The sequence below is a fragment of the Eptatretus burgeri genome, chromosome 18 (genome assembly GCF_056783735.1).
Source record: "Eptatretus burgeri isolate ZD-2024b chromosome 18, Ebu_testis_v1, whole genome shotgun sequence".
NCBI lineage: Eukaryota > Metazoa > Chordata > Myxini > Myxiniformes > Myxinidae > Eptatretus > Eptatretus burgeri.
Genome location: NC_140978.1, coordinates 39,350,226 through 39,368,019, shown reverse-complemented (window position 1 = coordinate 39,368,019; position 17,794 = coordinate 39,350,226). Strand labels below are relative to the sequence as shown.

The 17,794-nt window shown below is 42.9% G+C and overlaps 1 protein-coding gene across 6 annotated transcripts in view; it reads left to right on the top strand.

Annotated features, from left to right (window-relative positions):
* Positions 1 to 364: 364 nt before the first annotated feature.
* Positions 365 to 17,794, top strand: part of HIRA (histone cell cycle regulator) — a 264,562-nt gene continuing 247,132 nt past the window's right edge. For 3 of the 6 annotated variants that reach the window (XM_085864313.1, XM_085864312.1, XM_085864311.1), the window contains exons 1-3: positions 365 to 686; positions 4,536 to 4,598; positions 8,218 to 8,328. In XM_085864313.1, coding sequence (XP_085720439.1) covers positions 650 to 686; positions 4,536 to 4,598; positions 8,218 to 8,328 — 211 coding nt within the window. In that variant the 5' untranslated portion in view covers positions 365 to 649. Of the gene's footprint in view, positions 687 to 4,535; positions 4,599 to 8,217; positions 8,329 to 17,794 lie in introns of those variants that run through there. The other 3 variants (XM_085864310.1, XM_085864316.1, XM_085864314.1) reach the window with 3 other exon arrangements.

Below are 17,794 nucleotides of genomic sequence, written 5' to 3'. Positions count from 1 at the left end.
CATGTTATCTCATGTGTTTGTCTGAAGTGATGTTCCACGTTATCTCATGTGTTTGTCTGAAGTGATGTTCCATGTTATCTCACCTGTCTCCTGGACCGGTCGTGCAGCTCCTCCACGAATGTTAAACCATCCAACAAAAAAGGTATTTTGTTACTTTTGCCTTGCAGCGATGGCGTTTATTTTGAAGTGATCCTGTTTTTTTGCTGGAGTTTGAAAGTTGTGTTTTTATGATTTAAAAAAAAAAAGTTTTCCCACGCCATCCCATCGCTTCGGTCCCACACCCCCGTGTGTGATGATCTGACAGATGACGTGCAGTGTAGCTCTAGGCGGTGTATTTGTAATCACTGTATTAATATTATCGGCCTTCTGTTTCGACCAGACTTTGAAAGTTTTTTTTTGTGAGGGGGGGGGGATTCTCTATTTACTGAAACTGGTTCAGCAATTGTGAAATGGATTATTAATAAAAACTAAGGCGTGTATAAGTCTTGCTCAATTGTTTAAATTTCATTCGAATTCGAAAGGCGAGTGTGCGTTCGGCTTGGTGACGGCTGTTTGGGCCTAACGGGCCTAGCGAACTTCCGCGCAGGAGCAGCGGCTCCGCGTTTCCAATGGTTACCATGCGGCTCTAACCGCATCTGCTGCGGTTACCATGCGGCTGATCAAGCCCAAATGGGTCAATCACGGAGGTGGGGCATTTTTTACTTATTCACCGTTTCTTTCCTCGTATTTTGAGCTTTCGTTGTTTGCACGGACCCGTCGTTTCCTAGATCCGTGTCCGGGCTTCATTGCCCTTTTGGCTGCTTTCAGTGCAAGTTGAGTCCCCTTGTGGATTTGCCGCCCCGGGCCCTGCACGATCCTTTTGCATTAATCCCTTTGTTGTTTCAATTTTGCGATTTTGTTTACATTGTTGAGAATTTGTGATTTGTATTTTTACCCTTCGTCTTGTTTTATGATTATTTCGTTATTCTTGTGTTGTGTATGTTTCAAGTCGTTCTTTGTCTTTTAATCCTCTTCAGGTTCTTCTTCTTCTTCCTCTTTTGTTCTTCTTCATCTTTCTTCTTCTTCTTCTTGATCTTTTTCTTCCTTCCTCACGTAATGAACTCGACAGTAAAACGAAGATTTTTTTTTTGATTTTTGAATCCCTGTCCATGAATGCTCGGAGGGAGCCGGTTCAAACGGAAACGAATAAATAAATAAATACAAACTTTGATTTTTATTTCTCCTTTTATTTCAACAAGGTTCAATCACATGCAGGGCAGACATCAGGAGACATCAATATGCTTTCACATGAATGTAAAAGAAAAGTTAAATGAATGTAAAAGTATGTGGATAGTTTTTGTTTGAACCTCGTCCGAGTCATGTCAATGACTTTCAAAATGTTCCGTGCTGCTGCCTTGATTGACGCTCTCAGTATTTAAAAATGAGTCGGCACGGACAAACAATTAGACCAATTTTGACCCTTTGGACTTTTTAAGACCCTTTAGACCCCTTGAGCCTGCTTTGGCAACTATTGCAACGTTTTGGTGGGCCTCATGGTCTTCTGCGTTGAAGTTCCTTGTAAGGAAACGCACGTACATAAGTGGTTAGGTTGTCCCGCACGCGCAAAGCGAAAAGCAGGGTTAAAGCAATTGGTTCACTTTGACTGATTGCCTGTCCACAAACATCAGTTTATAATCGAGAAACAATTTGATTTCAGAATGCCCACACGGCGCATGCGCATAAACCCCGAGAACCCGGCGTCACGGGGCAGCCAAACGTATATCGTGCATGCCAGGTGACGATTGTCACCTACAATGGTTCACAAAACTTCTAGAAGAAGCCGAAAATACTTGGAAACGTACCGAAGAGAAAGGCACGTTCCTCTGCACAACAAATGATTTGGAGAACTTCCTGATAAATTCGTCCGAAAAGTTGATATCTTACAAACCGTCACGCAAAAACGCCCGTCAATGTGGACAAGGCCCAAATGTTCAAAGTCAGGTGCGTTCTACCCAAACCTTCGTGTTTCTTAACACTGTTAGGAAAGTCATATTATATCTGGGTCTGGTGAATGCACAGGGGAAGTTTAAAATTATATTTGCCATTAATCATGTTTTGGTGGAGGGGTGGGGTGGGGTGGGGTGGGAGTTTTATTGGCTGTTTGGACCATCGTAAAAAAATGTTGTTTTTCTGGGCTACAAGATAAACGATACTTTTTATACACCCGATATATATATATATATATATATATATATATATATATATATATATATATATATATATATATATATATATATATATATATATATATATATATATATATATAATATATATATATATCAGGGCATATTATGTGATACCGTCCGTTCCTGTCCGCACTCTAACTCCCAAAGTTTTCAACTTTCACGTTTCATATTTGGTACATAGGTACAGACTGTGGAGATGGTGTGTCGTGATATACGTTCGTCATCTAAAGTGGTTTCCATGGCAACCAGGATGCTGTTTTCCATGTAGTAGCACAATTCTGTATATACCTTCTTTTTCGGGCGTATATTGTGCTCACTTGAGCTCTTGTTTATTTTTATTTTTGGCATCCATTGGTAAAAGTGTGTGTGTGGTTTAAAAAAAAAACAAAAAATGAAACATCCAACCGGATCCAGGTGAAACTGACCATGCGGCATCGTGACCATCACTCCTCATTTTCATAAATGCCAAGGTGAGCCAATGAAAAAAGCCAAGAATTCACAAGGTTTCGTAAAAGCTTGATAATAGAAAACCTATACGCCAAGAAAACCTATAGAAAACCAAGACGCCAAGGCGAACAATGAATAGCCAAGAAGATCTTGTGAAAAAAGCCAAGGAGTGGTCACACTGGACCATACCCTAACCTTAAGTTGTGCTCCCCATGGCCGTATCTCACAGAGAGAGGGCCACGGCCTTCCTCCCCTAAGCCCTTAGATTTTGGGAGTAAAAATAACTGTTGGTCATAAAAATTTTTAGTCTTTGGTATGACTTGCTCGGTGTCGGTGAAAAATATAATTGCAAAATAATTCCCTAAAAACTTCCGAAACTTTGTTTTCAAGAAAGTTTTGCATTCTCCCACCATATAATATATGAATGCCCCGAGTTGGGAAAAAAACCTGCACTGGAGTCTTGTGAAGATAAGCAAATCTTTAAGAAGAGTTTGTTTGTTTGTCTGTTACTTGCAAAGTTGAAGGTTTTTTTTAAAGTATATTGTTCAGTCGATTTTGTCTATCACCTACAGGTCACAATTCTAAACTGATCGTCATGAAACTTTACCAAGTTGTAGAGCTCGTCACAGCTGAGAAGCCTACTGATTTTTGAGGTTGACTTTCTAAAATCGTCATTTTTCATCCGATTGACGAGAAAATTTAACAGAAATTGCATAGACCATCACAGAATTGGGAAAACTATTTTTTGATGTCAAAAGATCAAAGGTCAGCTCAAGTTTAAACTTCTAAAATCACCGATTTCAATCTGAAAAATAATCAATTTTCTTCCGATTCACCTGAGTTTTGATGAAGTGTCATTTTTAATATTAATGAAATAGACAATTTGATGTATCCTTGGCAACCTTTGGAGAGGGTGGTGGATTTTGTAAGTATTGTGCTCTGCACGATGTCTTTTTCTTGCTTGCTTGTTTGTTTGTCTTGGGGAAATTGGTGTTGAAGACTTTGTTGTAACAACTGTTTGTTACAGTATTTTTTTTTCCCCCCTCTGGTATTATTTTATTCTTACTCTTGCCAGAGGAGCGGTATTGCATTTGGGTTTCTTTGTCTGTCTGTCTGTCGGTCTATGTCCACACATATATTTCCTCACTTCGGCCACAAATGCCACTTGGTGCTCGCCTGTATTACATGTTATCTTTTGGCAACCCATTACCTCAAGTATGTACAATTAAAATGTGAGTACGGTATGTCTATATTCTATAAATTATGTACAATTATAATTTGGGTACGTCAAAGTACTGAATCTCCAATTGGAATGTGAGTACGTCTATAAAGTACGTCCTGTCATTGTAGTCCGTATGCAGCACAAGGCTGCAGGGCAGCATCATGGCTGAGGGTGTGGCTGTGCTGCTGATGCAGTGCCCTTTGCTGGTTGGTGGAGGAATTTGGAATTTGTTTACGGTGCTGGCGATAGCGTACTCTTCGTGAACGACACCGTGCGTTCTTTTAACGTTGACGAATTAATTCCAGCAGATTGGAAGCCTGTTTGACGTCCATCCGAGGGGCGGCACATGCATTGATTAATCTCCCTGCCTGTAACTCACCAGAATGACAGGTTATAGCTGGGCCGAGATTCAAACCAAGGCTTAGACAGCTTCGAGGCTGGTGTGCATACCTCTCGGCCATCATGTCAACCCAGTACTTAATATAAAAACCATACAAAGCAAGACCTGCTGAGGGTCTGCAATCTCTGATTGTTCCTTCTCGTTATGAAGTATTTCAATATCAAAGTGTTTAATTTCCTGTGAAAACATGAAATATATTGAATGGTAATAAATACAAATTAACATTTCTTTTTATCTTCAGGAAAACCCATTTTCTCTGTGGACATCCATCCAGATGGACAGAAGTTTGCAACAGGCGGCCAAGGTGAGAGCTCAGGATTAGGGAAGGGAGATTGAACAAATGAGGACATACGTGTGGGGGTTGTGCTGATTGAAGGGTGTAGCGTGTTGCTCTCGGGGTTTGCTCAAAACTACCTTGTACGTTTTCTGTCAAAACTACTTTGTGTGGTCGTTGCCGTTCACTTGCAGTTAAGCCCAAAATTATAATTCATACCCTTACCAAATTTGGAGGATTTTGAATCGTGTTGAGGAATGAGTTTCTTCTGGCTTAAGTTACATAAGAATGTGACAAACAGCTGAAAGAATCACTGCAAGAGACATTTCAATAAATACATTGTTTCGGGGGTATTTTATTGATAGATTTACAAAAAAAAGTCATGTCCAAAATTATTCATACCCTTGTTTAGATCAGTTCAAAGTCACATTCAGTAATCAATGGAAAAGACTCTGTTTGTGATTACAGCCTCCAAACGGTTTTTATACTTGCTCACAAGGATTTTGCATGTCTCTACAGGGATTTTGGCCCACCACTCCTTCATGAAGGTCTCCAGGTCTTTGAGGTTGGAAGGCTTCCTTGCCATCACTCCGGTCTTGAGCTCCCTCCACAGATTATTGATTGGGTTGAGGTCCGTACTTTGGCTTGGCCACTCGAGAACGTCTACATCATTATCCCGGAACCATTTCTTGACTGACTTGGCGGTGTGTTTTGGACCGTTGTCCTGCTGATACATCCAATGCTCCCCAAGGTGAAGTTTCTCTGTGGACTGTTTGATGTTTTCCTCAAGGATCTTATCTTGATGTACTGCTCCTTTTTCATGATGCCATCCACCTTGACGAGATTGCCGGGCCCACTGGCTGAGAAACATCCCCAAAGCATTATGCTTCCGCCTCCATGATTGACGGTCGGGACTGTGTTCTTAGGGTTGTATGCTTCACCTTTCTTTAGCCAAATGAAAGCAACATCTCTGTGCCCGAAAAGCTCCATTTTCGTCTCATCCGACCACACAACTGAGGACCAAAAGCTTGGATCTTTGTCCAGGTGAGCTTTTGCCAAGGCTTAACGAGCCTTTCTGTGCCTGGGATGGAGGAGTGGAGTCTTTCTTGGTCGGCGTCCATGGAGATCCCCCTTGTGCAACATCCGCTGGAGTGTCTGCCTTGATATCTTGGTCCCAGACTCGCCAAAGTTGTTCAGGAGAGCCTTTATAGTGATCCGTGGATTGTTGTTGGCCTCTCTCCATACTTTTCTTGCCAGACGAGGCAACACCTTTGGCTTCCGACCACGTCTTTCAATGTTTTTTTGTTTTTTTACAGTGTGGAACTCCTTGTACTTCCTAATTATGCTTTGTATGGTGGCAACTGGCACTCGGAACTGCTTCGAAATAGCTTTGTCGCCTTTCCCCTCTTTGTGAGCATTCACAATGCACAACCGAAGGTCCTCACTGACTTCTTTCTTCTTCGCCATGCTGACAATGACCTGAGAATGATTGCATCAACTCCCCTTAATTTATAGTCTCAAAGCAGAGTGTTGTTCTGTAATCCTCACTGTACATTTAATAGACCACATTAGTAATGCATTCAGATTGTATGCACACATCTTGGAATAATTGCATAACATTATAAAGAATCTTAGGAATATCAAAGCATGTGCATTATCACTAACATTGGCCTCAATTCTGAGACTTGGTATGGGGTATGAATAATTTTGGACAGGCATAAAAACAGAAATCTTAACATTTCTATTGTTATGCTAATAATGTTGAGCCAAAATATATGTCGATTTGTGCATGCCAACTAAATGTCCTTGGGTGAAGTGAAAGTTCCACCACTCCAGCTTGTAGGTATGAGATAAATGCAAAACTCAGATTTTTCATCGGGTATGAATACTTTTGGGCTTAACTGTACATTGCTAGAATGTAAAATGGTGCTTTGAATCCAAATAACGGACATGGAGTGGGGGCAGGGTTCTTTTTTGTGTCATCTGGAGTTTCTACATCTCGGATTCGGATTCTTGCGTTACCGTGACCTCCGGTAACAAATAATTAAAAATATATGAAATTGCTCATCTGGAGCTTTGTGAATGTGCTTGACTTTGGAAAATTGTTGCTTTTATCTTGCATTTCCAAAACTATTTTCTGCCAAATTTTGGGCAGAAAAGGCATAAATCTGGTGAGCGGTGATATATAATGATTATGGGTGACTTCAGTGTCTTTGCTTCTTGTCCTGCCTAGCTTCTGAGAGACAACAGTCAACCCACTTGAAAGTAGGTATGGCATACCAAAAGGAATAACTTCTTGGGACATAGAATATGCAATCTTTAATTTCGAATAACAGTCATGAACAATGAGTTCTTGTGTATGGTACGGATGATGAAGGCTTAGGTTGAACATGTTTTCTGTTTGTCATTGTCGACTTATGGCTGAGGGTTTAAAAATAGATTTTTATATTTTTATTATCATTAATTTTCATTTTTTAATCTATTTAGGTTGTGATACTTATTTTGATGGATTCTCCAACAACAAGAACACTACAACTACTTCTACTTTGATGGCCCTGATTATTCCAACCTTGTGCACTCAGCTTGGGAACTTTTTTCTTTTTGCCCAAGTCTTTCACGAACTGGCTGGCCTGGAATTTGTCATTTGTTCAGATTATACCGATGGTAACTCTCATCGTCTTCACCAAGGACACTGGAATCTTTAATGTACGCCAACTAGTTCTGGCCAACGGGACGTCCAGTTTGAGGACCAACCCGAGTGACGGCACACGCATTGATGGATCATCCTGACTGTGAAATACTGGGAAGACGGTTCAAAGCTGAGTGAGGATTCAAACCCAGACTAAACAGCTCAGTGTTGAGTGTACATACCTCTTGGCTATCATTTCACCCTTGGTCAATTCTCCAGCAATGAAATTTTTGATTTGATTGCTTTATACTTTCCACACACTTCTTCTTTTCACATTATGAAGTTACTTGCTCTGAGCTCACTGCCTTTTGGTTTGGTGCATGTGATCTCAGACAGTCACATGGACGTTCGAGGTAGAAGGCAAAGGGACTGGTTGTTTCCTTTTTGTCTGACACTTCAAATGAAATGGTTGAGTGAAGGAGGTTATTTAACGGTCAGCATTTTGAAAATGACCAAACAATTGGACAGCGTATGGTTAAAGGATTTCGAGTGAGGTACAGATGAGCTTTCCACGCAAATTGCATCTCAAAGTGTGTTCTGAAAGTGATTTGCCAGAGTGAATAAAAGATGTCAATATCGCTCGAAGAAATCGTTTTGGAAAATCTACCAAATTTCATCGACGCTCATGTATTGGCCCAGACAATCAGAGATACTAGCTTAAAGTTGTGATCTTCAACCATGACATCTCTACATTCCTCTTCCACTGCAGAAGAATCATTGTCAAGCTCGACTCCAATGGCGACATAACCATTTGAGGTGTACAGCAGCAAGTTAAGTCGTCAAGCTGAAACTGACTCGTCAACCACAAGACTTATATTTGTCATTATAAAACGTATCACCATTTCCTCATAGCTGTTCCTGAGTTTGTTTTATTCAGTTGTTATTTGTTTTTATTCTCTTCCTGGAGTGCATGGGTTATTTTGGCTGTTGGCAGAATCTCTGATTTTTCTGTGCTGGCAGGGGAAGATTCGGGAAAGGTGGTGATCTGGGATTTGAGGCCAGTAAGGCGAGAAGAAGATGAAAACAACGAGTCTATTCCAAAGCTCCTGTGTCAAATGGATAACCACCTTGGTGAGAATGAAACTGTGAAATGATTGGTAATGTTAAACAGAAATTCAATTTTGATTAAGACTTTTTCTGTTTTTTTTTATATCGGAGATGTGGTTATTTTGATATCTATGCAGTGTAAAAGTCGGAGAGGGGGTGTATCGATGACAAACATTTAAAGGATTTGTGGATTTTTTTTTTGGAGATTTTAAGAAGAGAGTTGGAGTTGAGGGTCTATTCTTTCATCTTGTCTCAAGTTTTGAAGCAAGAGCCTGAGAAGTCGGAAAATATGGAGAAATATTTTATTCTCTGCCTCAACCAGGAAGTGATTGAGATAGTGCCTCACATGACCTGGTTATGCTATCGATAACAAAGCTGTGGCTCGAGCTCATTATTGACTGGGCAGCACAAGCAGATTTTGCAAAGTAATCTGAAAAGCCTTAGAGTTTTGAACTTGAACATAGAGCAGCATCAATTTCAGCCTTTGGAAGGAGTTCCTTTTGAAGCATCACCAAGTGACTGCTCCAAAATGTCTTCACAACCTGCACACTCTGATAAGGAAGAGGTAGTCGACTGTGTCATGAAGCCGGGGTTGTGCCTCATAATAGTCTTTGTATCCTCATAATAGCGACATTGCAATTTGTCCCTTGCATTCAAAATTGCTAACTTTACCACTCTTTTACACGTGGGAATCTCCAGATCAATTATATCGGAGTGGCATTGATGGACTGGGAACTTGTTCACTCTATCCCACAATGCATCCTACTTCTTGGGTACTTGCCTATTTTCTTATCGACAGAGACGTACAGTAGACTAGGTGTAAGTCGGCAGCGTGTAACTCGTCACTTCGCCTAAGTCGGCAGCGTCAAAAAGTCGCGAATTTATCTCGTGTTAAATCCCTTTGAATAAAGGGTCATCCCTCTGTAAGTCGTCATCTCTAAGTCATCACTTCGTCTAAGTCGTCAGATGTTGTCCATTCCCACGTAATGGAAACTCAAGTAAATTACCACTCCTAACTCGTCACACGGAACTGCTGCCTCATGAGAAGCCCGATTTCATGGAATCGTGATGCTCACTCATTGGTGTACACCGCCAGTGATAGGCTATTTATAACTGAGTACACACGTTGATCGCACTGCAGGCAGGACAATGGCGACTAAGCGTAAGCTTACAACTAAAACCTACCAAGAAAAATACGACATCCAGTTTTGCGAGGCAAACCCTCTGATGAAGAAAACAGACATAGCTGTGAAGTTGGACATCAAACGGCAGACATTGAACGATATCTTGAAGAATAAGGGCAAGATATTTGGACAAGTGGAGAAGATCGTGAGGCCGGTGGGAAGTGTGAAATGCGTGAAATGTGTGTCCTTTTAAGATGTCGATGACACGCTCATCATCTGGTTTCGGCAAATGTCGGCTCAGCCAAATATTCGGTTTTGGCCGATTCGGCCAAATATTCGGCCGATACTGTCTTTCGGTGGAGGATTGCCCAGCCAACATCATGGAATACAATGACCGGTTTGAATCCTTTCTCATGCACCAGATGCCCAAGAGTTTGAGGCAGTCAAACATAACGGATTACTTCGCGAAGAAGTAAAGGATCGATCGAGCTTCGTGTTGAAGTCCGATCATGGTTTTATATTGGCTTGTTTTGTACATTACTGCGCTCACTTACACATAGGCATTGAATGGTAATCATCACCACGATGACTGTGTCATGTAATTTGTCACCATACCATCACCGATGGTATACGAGTTGTCATACAGAGTTGTTCATTATCTTTACTTTTGATAAACTGATTCATGAATTCCACCTTTGCTTGATCACTTTCCAACTCACCAACTCACCCCCACCTATGCCCCGAGGATTGTGTTTTCCTTTTGGTACAATAGCCGGCTCTCACACATATGTGTCCAGGCCACGCGCGACTTCATCCTTCACCCCACAGTCATCATGAATGTTCGCATACGCGCAAGTCGTCACATTTCTAAGTCGTCACTTTTTTCTCGGTCCCAATGGTGACGACTTGCGCCTAGTCTACTAATATATATATATATATATATATATATATATATATATATATATATATATATATATATATATATATATATATATATATATATATATTGTTACGGCTGTGGAAATTCGCAATGCACCATAAAGGGTCCTGAGATCAGTTATGACGCTAAGTTTATGTGCAGATAGTTCCCCACCGTTGTTTAAAGGGAATTTGTGTGATTCATAGGGCTGCGACTCTTTGAGATAGCCGTTTTTCTGTTCTATCATCATTTTGGACCGTCGGAAGACTTCAAACGAAGGCCCCGTGAAAGGCCTACAACGGCGTGTGAGTTTTCCCGCCTTTTTTTTGCGGCGCCGGGGATGACGGGAGAGGCTGCGAGAGCTCGCTGGCGATTGGTGGATACGGGGTGTGAGGCGGCTGTGAGGAGGAAACGCCCCTTTTCGAGGAGCTTCTCGAAAGGGCTAGAGGAGAGGCGGAGCCAAAAACGGGGAGGCGCGAAGGGCGGAGCCTCGTGCTATATAGGGCAAACCGCGCGCGGGCTCTCACTCTTGGTGAACGTCGTGTTTGAGCTCTCCTCTCTCCTGCCTGGATCATCGCGTTGCGTTGTTCCTCTCTCCTGCCTGGGACGTCGTGTTTGAGCTCTCCTCTTTTTCGGGCTCTGGATCGTCGTGTTTGGACTCGTCGGGCTCTGGATCGTCGAATGCTCGTCTCTCCCTCTGGGCGCCAAGTCGTGAGGGTTGCGAGCAGTGGTCCCGGGACGAGGCACGCACGAGAGGAGAGTGCCGGAGAGGGCTTGCCGACCGTCGCCCTTCGAGGGGGCAGGTAACCAGCGCGGTCTCGCCGGGCCTATTCGGTCATCCACGGCCCAAGACCATAAAGGTTTACAAACCCTGTTTACCTCCCTGCCTATGGCGAGGGTTTCCCTGTTGCTTTTGTATGACTGCTGTGGCGCCGTGTCCCTATAAGTTAAACCTGTGTAAGTTACTGGATATTGCTCGTATTCGGAGGTAACGCTTTTCTTGTATATTGCATGATTCCTTGCTTGTGTTGTGTGTGCAATATGTGCTTTGTAATAAATGTCCTTGTGTGAAATGTATCCCGTTCATCGTCTTTTTTTCCCCATTGAAAGTACCATCTTGAATTGCGGAATAAATTAGTAGTGGGTTTTGAACACCCAGGGTAAAGAAGAGAATCTGATCCGTCGAGGTCGGTGATCACACTGTTCGGTTATCACTGTAGCACGGAGCGGACCGCTTGAGCGGTTCGTGTCCTGGGCCAACCTGCGGCGAGGTACGATCGCCCGGTCGACTACTCGCGCAGGTACTTAGGTAGGTCGAATTTGGCGAGCAACACTATCCTGCGTGGGTGGGCAATTGGCACGATCGTGGTGAGGTTAAACCCCCACCCGTGACTGTCTCCTGGCGGTAGTTCCAGGAGGGTCACGACTGAATTGTCCGACCGGTGGGCGACGCGGTTGCGATTGGAGTTACCTGGCCGATCCCACACTGGGCGGGCTAAAATTCGTAACAAAATATATATATATATATATATATATATATATATATATATATATATATATATATATATATATATATATATATATATATATATATATATATATACACACAGTGGGGAGAACAAGTATTTGATACACTGCCGATTTTGCAGGTATTCCCACTTACAAAGCACGTAGAGGTCTGTATTTTTTTATCATAGGTACACTTCAACTGTGAAAGACGGAATCTAAAACAAAAATCCTGAAAATCACATTGTATGATTTTTAAATAATGAATTTGCATTTTATTGCATGAAATAAGTATTTGATACATCAGAAAAACAGAACTTTTAATATTTGGTACAGAAATCTTTGTTTGCAATTACAGAGATCAGACATTTCCTGTAGTTCTTAACCAGGTTTACACAGACTGCAGCAGGGATTTTGGCCCACTCCTCCATACAGATCTTCTCCAGATCCTTCAGCTTTCGGGGCTGTCGCTGGGCAACACAGACTTTCAGCTCCCTCCAAAGATTTTTTATTGGGTTCAGGTCTGGAGACTGGCTAGGCCACTCCAGGACCTTGATATGCTTCTTACGGAGCCACTCCTGAGTTGCCCTGGCTGTGTGTTTCGGGTCATTGTCGTGCTGGAAGACCCAGCCATACCCCATCTTCAATGCTCTTGTTGAGCGAAGGAGGTTGTTGGCCAAGATCTCATGATACATGGCCCCATCCATCCTCCCCTCAATATGGTGCAGTCGTCCTGTCCCCTTTGCAGAAAAGCATCCCCAAAGAATGATGTTTCTACCTCCATGCTTCATGGTTGGGATGGTGTTCCTGGGGTTGTACTCATCCTTCTTCTTCCTCCAAACACGGCGAGTGGAGTTTTTAAACCAAAAAGCTCTATTTTGGTCTCATCAGACCACAGGACCTTCTCCCATTCCTCCTCTGGATCATCCAGATGGTCATTGGCAAACTTCAGACGGGCCTGGACATGCGCTGGCTTGAGCAGAGGGATCTTGCGTGCGCTGCAGGATTTTAATCCATGATGGCATAGTGTGTTACTTATGGTTTTCTTTGATACTGTGGTCCCAGCTCTCCTCAGGTCATTGAACAGGTCCTGCCGTGTAGGTCTGGGCTGATCCCTCACCTTTCTCATCATAATTGAGGCTCCACGAGGTGAGATCTTGCATGGAGCCCCAGACCAAGGGAGATTGACTGTTATCTTGAACTTCTTCCATTTTCTAATAATTGCGCCAACAGTTTTTGCCTTCTCACCAAGCTGCTTGCCTATTGTCCTGTAGCACATCCCAGCCTTGTGCAAGTCTACAATTTTGTCCCTGATGTCCTTAGACAGCTCTCTGGTCTTGCCCATTGTGGAGAGGTTGGAGTCTGATTGAGTGTGGACAGCTGTCTTTTATGCAGATAACGAGTTCCAACAGGTGCAGTTAATACAGGTAATGAGTGGAGAATGGGAGGGCTTTTTAAAGACAAAACTTACAGGTCTGAGAGAGCCAGAATTCTTACTGGTTGGTAGGTGATCAAATACTTATTTCATGCAATAAAATGCAAATTAATTATTTAAAAATCATACAATGTGATTTTCAGGATTTTTGTTTTAGATTCCGTCTTTCACAGTTGAAGTGTACCTATGATAAAAATTACAGACCTCTACGTGCTTTGTAAGTGGGAAAACCTGCAAAATTGGCAGTGTATCAAATACTTGTTCTCCCCACTGTATACATACATATATATATATATATATATATATATATATATATATATATATATATATATATATATATATATATATATATATATATATATATATATATATATATATAGATATCGACAGAGACATGTATTGGATGCTTGCTTTAACAGTGCAATTTTTGGCAGATATGGCACATTATGCAAACCAACCAGACTGTTTGATAATTCACAGCAAATACTGTACATACCTTTTGGTAGTTCAAAATGGGAAAGATACTGCTACGTGTGGTGAGGGGGATCTTCAGCCCCAGCCATGCAAACTAATCCCGGAAGTCCTCGAGCATTTTAGGCAACTTTGACAATGTGAGATAATTTTCTCTGTATATCCATTTATACGATTTCGCTTACCTCGATGGCGGTAAACACAGCGTCTTCACGCAAGTATTTTAAACATAATTTTGATGCAGAAATAGCATAGTGTAATAAGAGCAGGCACAGCATCTGCATAGATAGATGCAAGAATAAATCCTTAACTCTCTAGGTGCAAAACTGATGGAAAGTACTTCAATGATACATGACATGCATAAAATCTATACAACAACCTTGTCATACTCTGTGCTGCAAGTCAGAAATGAAAACGACACCCGGTAGAGCACATACCTCCACTCGGCTGACCAAGTAATCTTCCCGAATCAGATTGCAGTTGTGTGTGTCGGGGTGGTGCTGAGGTGTCGTCCATCAGACTGCAGTCTCCTTGGGTTAACCTGAGGCGGTCCCTTCGGTTCAGTGCCTGGAATGTCCTATTCCTAAGAGAGGATGATCACCTGTCTCTGTTATCATCCGAGCTCAAGCATTTGAACATCGGTATTGTAGCACTCTGAGGTTCGGAGACCAAATAGTGGCGAGATGATGGCAGGTCGTAACACCACCTATTGGTCTTATCGCTCTGACGGTTACCATGCCGAAGGAGTTGCTGTAGCTGTGTCCAATAAGCTGACCAAAATGATAATTGAGCTAACACCGGTCAACGAGCGTGTTACGGGACGAAGAATTCGTCACTCCTTGGGTGTCGTTTCCCTGGTCTCTTGATTTACTCAACTGAGGCGAGTGATTGATTTCACCGTGAAGGACGCATTCTGTGTCATGCTCGAGTCTGTGGTTCATCAGTGCCCCAGGTGAGATACTCTTCTAGTCTTGGGGGATTACAATGCATCGACTGGAACTGATAGGGATGGTTGAGACATGTGTTTGTCCCCATGCGTCTGGAACTATGAACCAGAATAGCACTAAGTATCTTGACTTTGCAAGAAGTCATGGACTTAGGGTGGCTGGTTCATGGTTTCTGTGCCCAGAAGCTCATCGCTGGACTTGTTGTTCCAACGCTTGTGGTGTGGCAAAGGAGATTGACCATGTGCTCATTGATGGTCGCTGGAGGATGACCCAGAACTGCAAGGTCTACTGGAGTGCTCAGTTCCTCGATACCGACCACCAGCTTGGTGTCATAACTCTGAAGTTGCAGCTTAAATCCACGAGAATGGTACCATCCCAGCCGAGGCTGGATGTTGGCAAGCGCAAGAATGAGAGGGTATTTCAAGAGTTTGTGAACAGGCTGAGTGGAGATTTGGGGGGTCTTGGTGCTTTGGAGAATCCTGAAGAGTTGTGGAGTGCCTTCAAGACCACTGTCCTTGATGTTGCCAGTGGATGTCTTGGAACTCACCTGAGGGCGAAGAAGAATTTTGGCTCAAGGGACAATGGATAACATTGGCCAGAGTCGCAGCGCCAGGCTGAATGGCAGAGCTGAGCAGATGTGTAAAACTGTACGTGCGCTATGGGTGGACAAGGGGGCCTATGTGCGAGGACTATATGAGGGGTTAGACAATCACCTGTGGTCAGGTGATTCTTGTCCTGCTTACAGGGGAATTCGCGCATTGTTTTCCTCCAAGCCCTTCCCTCGATGTAATGTAGTTAGAGCGGAGGGTGGTGGGCTATTGACAGGAGTCTGACGTGAAGGCCCACTTGGCCGGTTTCTTTGAGCAGCTGCACCAGGCTGATCCACCAGCTGTTGAGTTGGATGTCAGGGGTGTTACAATCCCTATTGCTGACCCTTCAATCAACTGTGATTCACCTTCCTTTGTGGAAACACAGGCTGCGGTGAACCGGTTGAAATGGGGTATAGCTTCTGGGATCTGTGGCATCTATGTTGAACTTCTCAATGCTGGTCGAAATGCTGGACGCATGTTGTTACATGCAATTATGTGCTCTGCTTGGAACGCAGGCATCATCCCACTGACTGGAAGATGGGCCTTGTCCCTCTCTGAAAAGGGAAGGGTGATCGCCAGGACTGAAACAACTGCCGAGGTGGTGACGCTGCTCTCCGTGCTGGGCAAGGTCTTTGCTTGGATAATTATTGATAGGGTTCGCCACCATCTGCTTGAGTACCAGCGCCCAGAGCAGTCAGGCTTTACACCAAAGAGGTCAACGATTGACCGTATCCTTGTCCTTCAGGTCCTCACCGAACGCAGACGAGAGTTTTGGCAGGGGCTGCTTGCAGCCTATGTTTATCTCTGCAAAGCGTTTGATTCAGGGAATTGGGATGACATCTGGGGGATTCTTGGTCTTCGTGGGGTGCCACTAAAACTGATCAATCTGATCTCTGAACTATACTCTGGTACTTGGATGTGATGTGCTGTGAGAGTGTTGTGAGATGTGATGATACCACCTCTGACTTATTTCCAATTGTTACTGGAGTTTGTCAGGGGTGTTGACTGGCCCCACACTTTTCAGCACTTGTATGGACTGGATTCTGGTGAGGAAGTCGGAGAGATCAAGCTGCGGTGCATCGTTTGGGAATGTCAAGTTCTCTGACCTTGTTTTCGCAGATAATGCAGTCATCTTTGCGGAGTCTTTAGATATCCTTTTGGGGGTCCTCGAGATGCTGAATGAGGAGTCGGAGCCATTGGAATTGCAGGTTTCCTGGGTCAAAACTAAGATCCAGGCTTTCAATGACATCTTGCATGCTGCTATCTTGTCTGTACCTGTTTGTGTTGAGGTCATTGAGAGATTTACTTACCTTGGCAGTGATATTCGTGTCTCTGCTGGTTGTGAGCCAGAGGTCAATAGACGTCTTGGTCGGGCCTGGGGAGTAGGTCGGTTTCTATTTTAATTTTTTTGGAAAGTTGCAAGTCTCACCCCCCATTTCTTTTCCTTTTGATGAGAAAACACCACTGGTGAAGTTTCAGCCAAATCGAACTATGTTTAGGGGTCGCTACCGGATATTGAAATTTCGGAATTTTGTGGTTTTAAATATCCCCGCTTTAAAATGTGATGGAACCACTGAATATGGCAGTCCATCTTGAATTGATTATTTTAATTGACTGTCATAGGTAAGATGGCGTGTGCACAATATTGGTCCCGATGAGCCCTGCCCACCACTTCCTTATATGTTCACAGTTATATGCTAACTTGGTTATTTTGGTGTATTGTCTTCCAGACTGATCACCCGGTGAACAATAGTCTCATTCGGGAATATGGAACTGAGAAGTAAGGATCCACCAGTGTAGCTGGTCGGAGACCGTGCTCCAGAGCTATGTGGACGTAAATTGCCATCGAAACGTGGTCTTTCAAGTGTTTTTCTATTTTCATCTGACAAAGAAGAAAACAGTCCAGTAAAGTGCAAAATTATTGACTGAGCAATTGATAAAATTCTGGGACAGAGCGAGAATTCCATATAGACAGACTTATCATGTGATAAAGAATATCAAGGACTTATTTGCTGACTGGCAGAAATTTCATGAAAACAAGAACAATAAAACTAAAAGGTCACAAACTCGTATAGACAAAGAAAGCTAGTTCTCTGAAGACCTGGATGATTTGATGGACATAGCACACCAAAATGCTTTAGATATGATTATCATAGAAGAGGATAAATTGTTTCTGATTGCTCAAAGGGAGGACGGGAGACGAGGATACATGAAGGAAGTTGATACAGATTTAGCAGAGAAAGAAAAACGACGAGAAATGTTTGATACACAAATACAAAATCGAGGGATAAAAGAACTTAAAAGATGTGCCGAAGAGAGTGTCGCAGATCTTATGGACTCGACAAGCAGTGGAACTGAGGAAGATGACAGATATCTGGAAATCACCTCACCCAGGGACATCCACATCCACGTCCAAAAGGGCTCAAAATCGTTTCCAACACCAAACCTGGCACCTTCACTTGATCGGGCTAAAGTCAGTGACCACAAAGCTACATTTA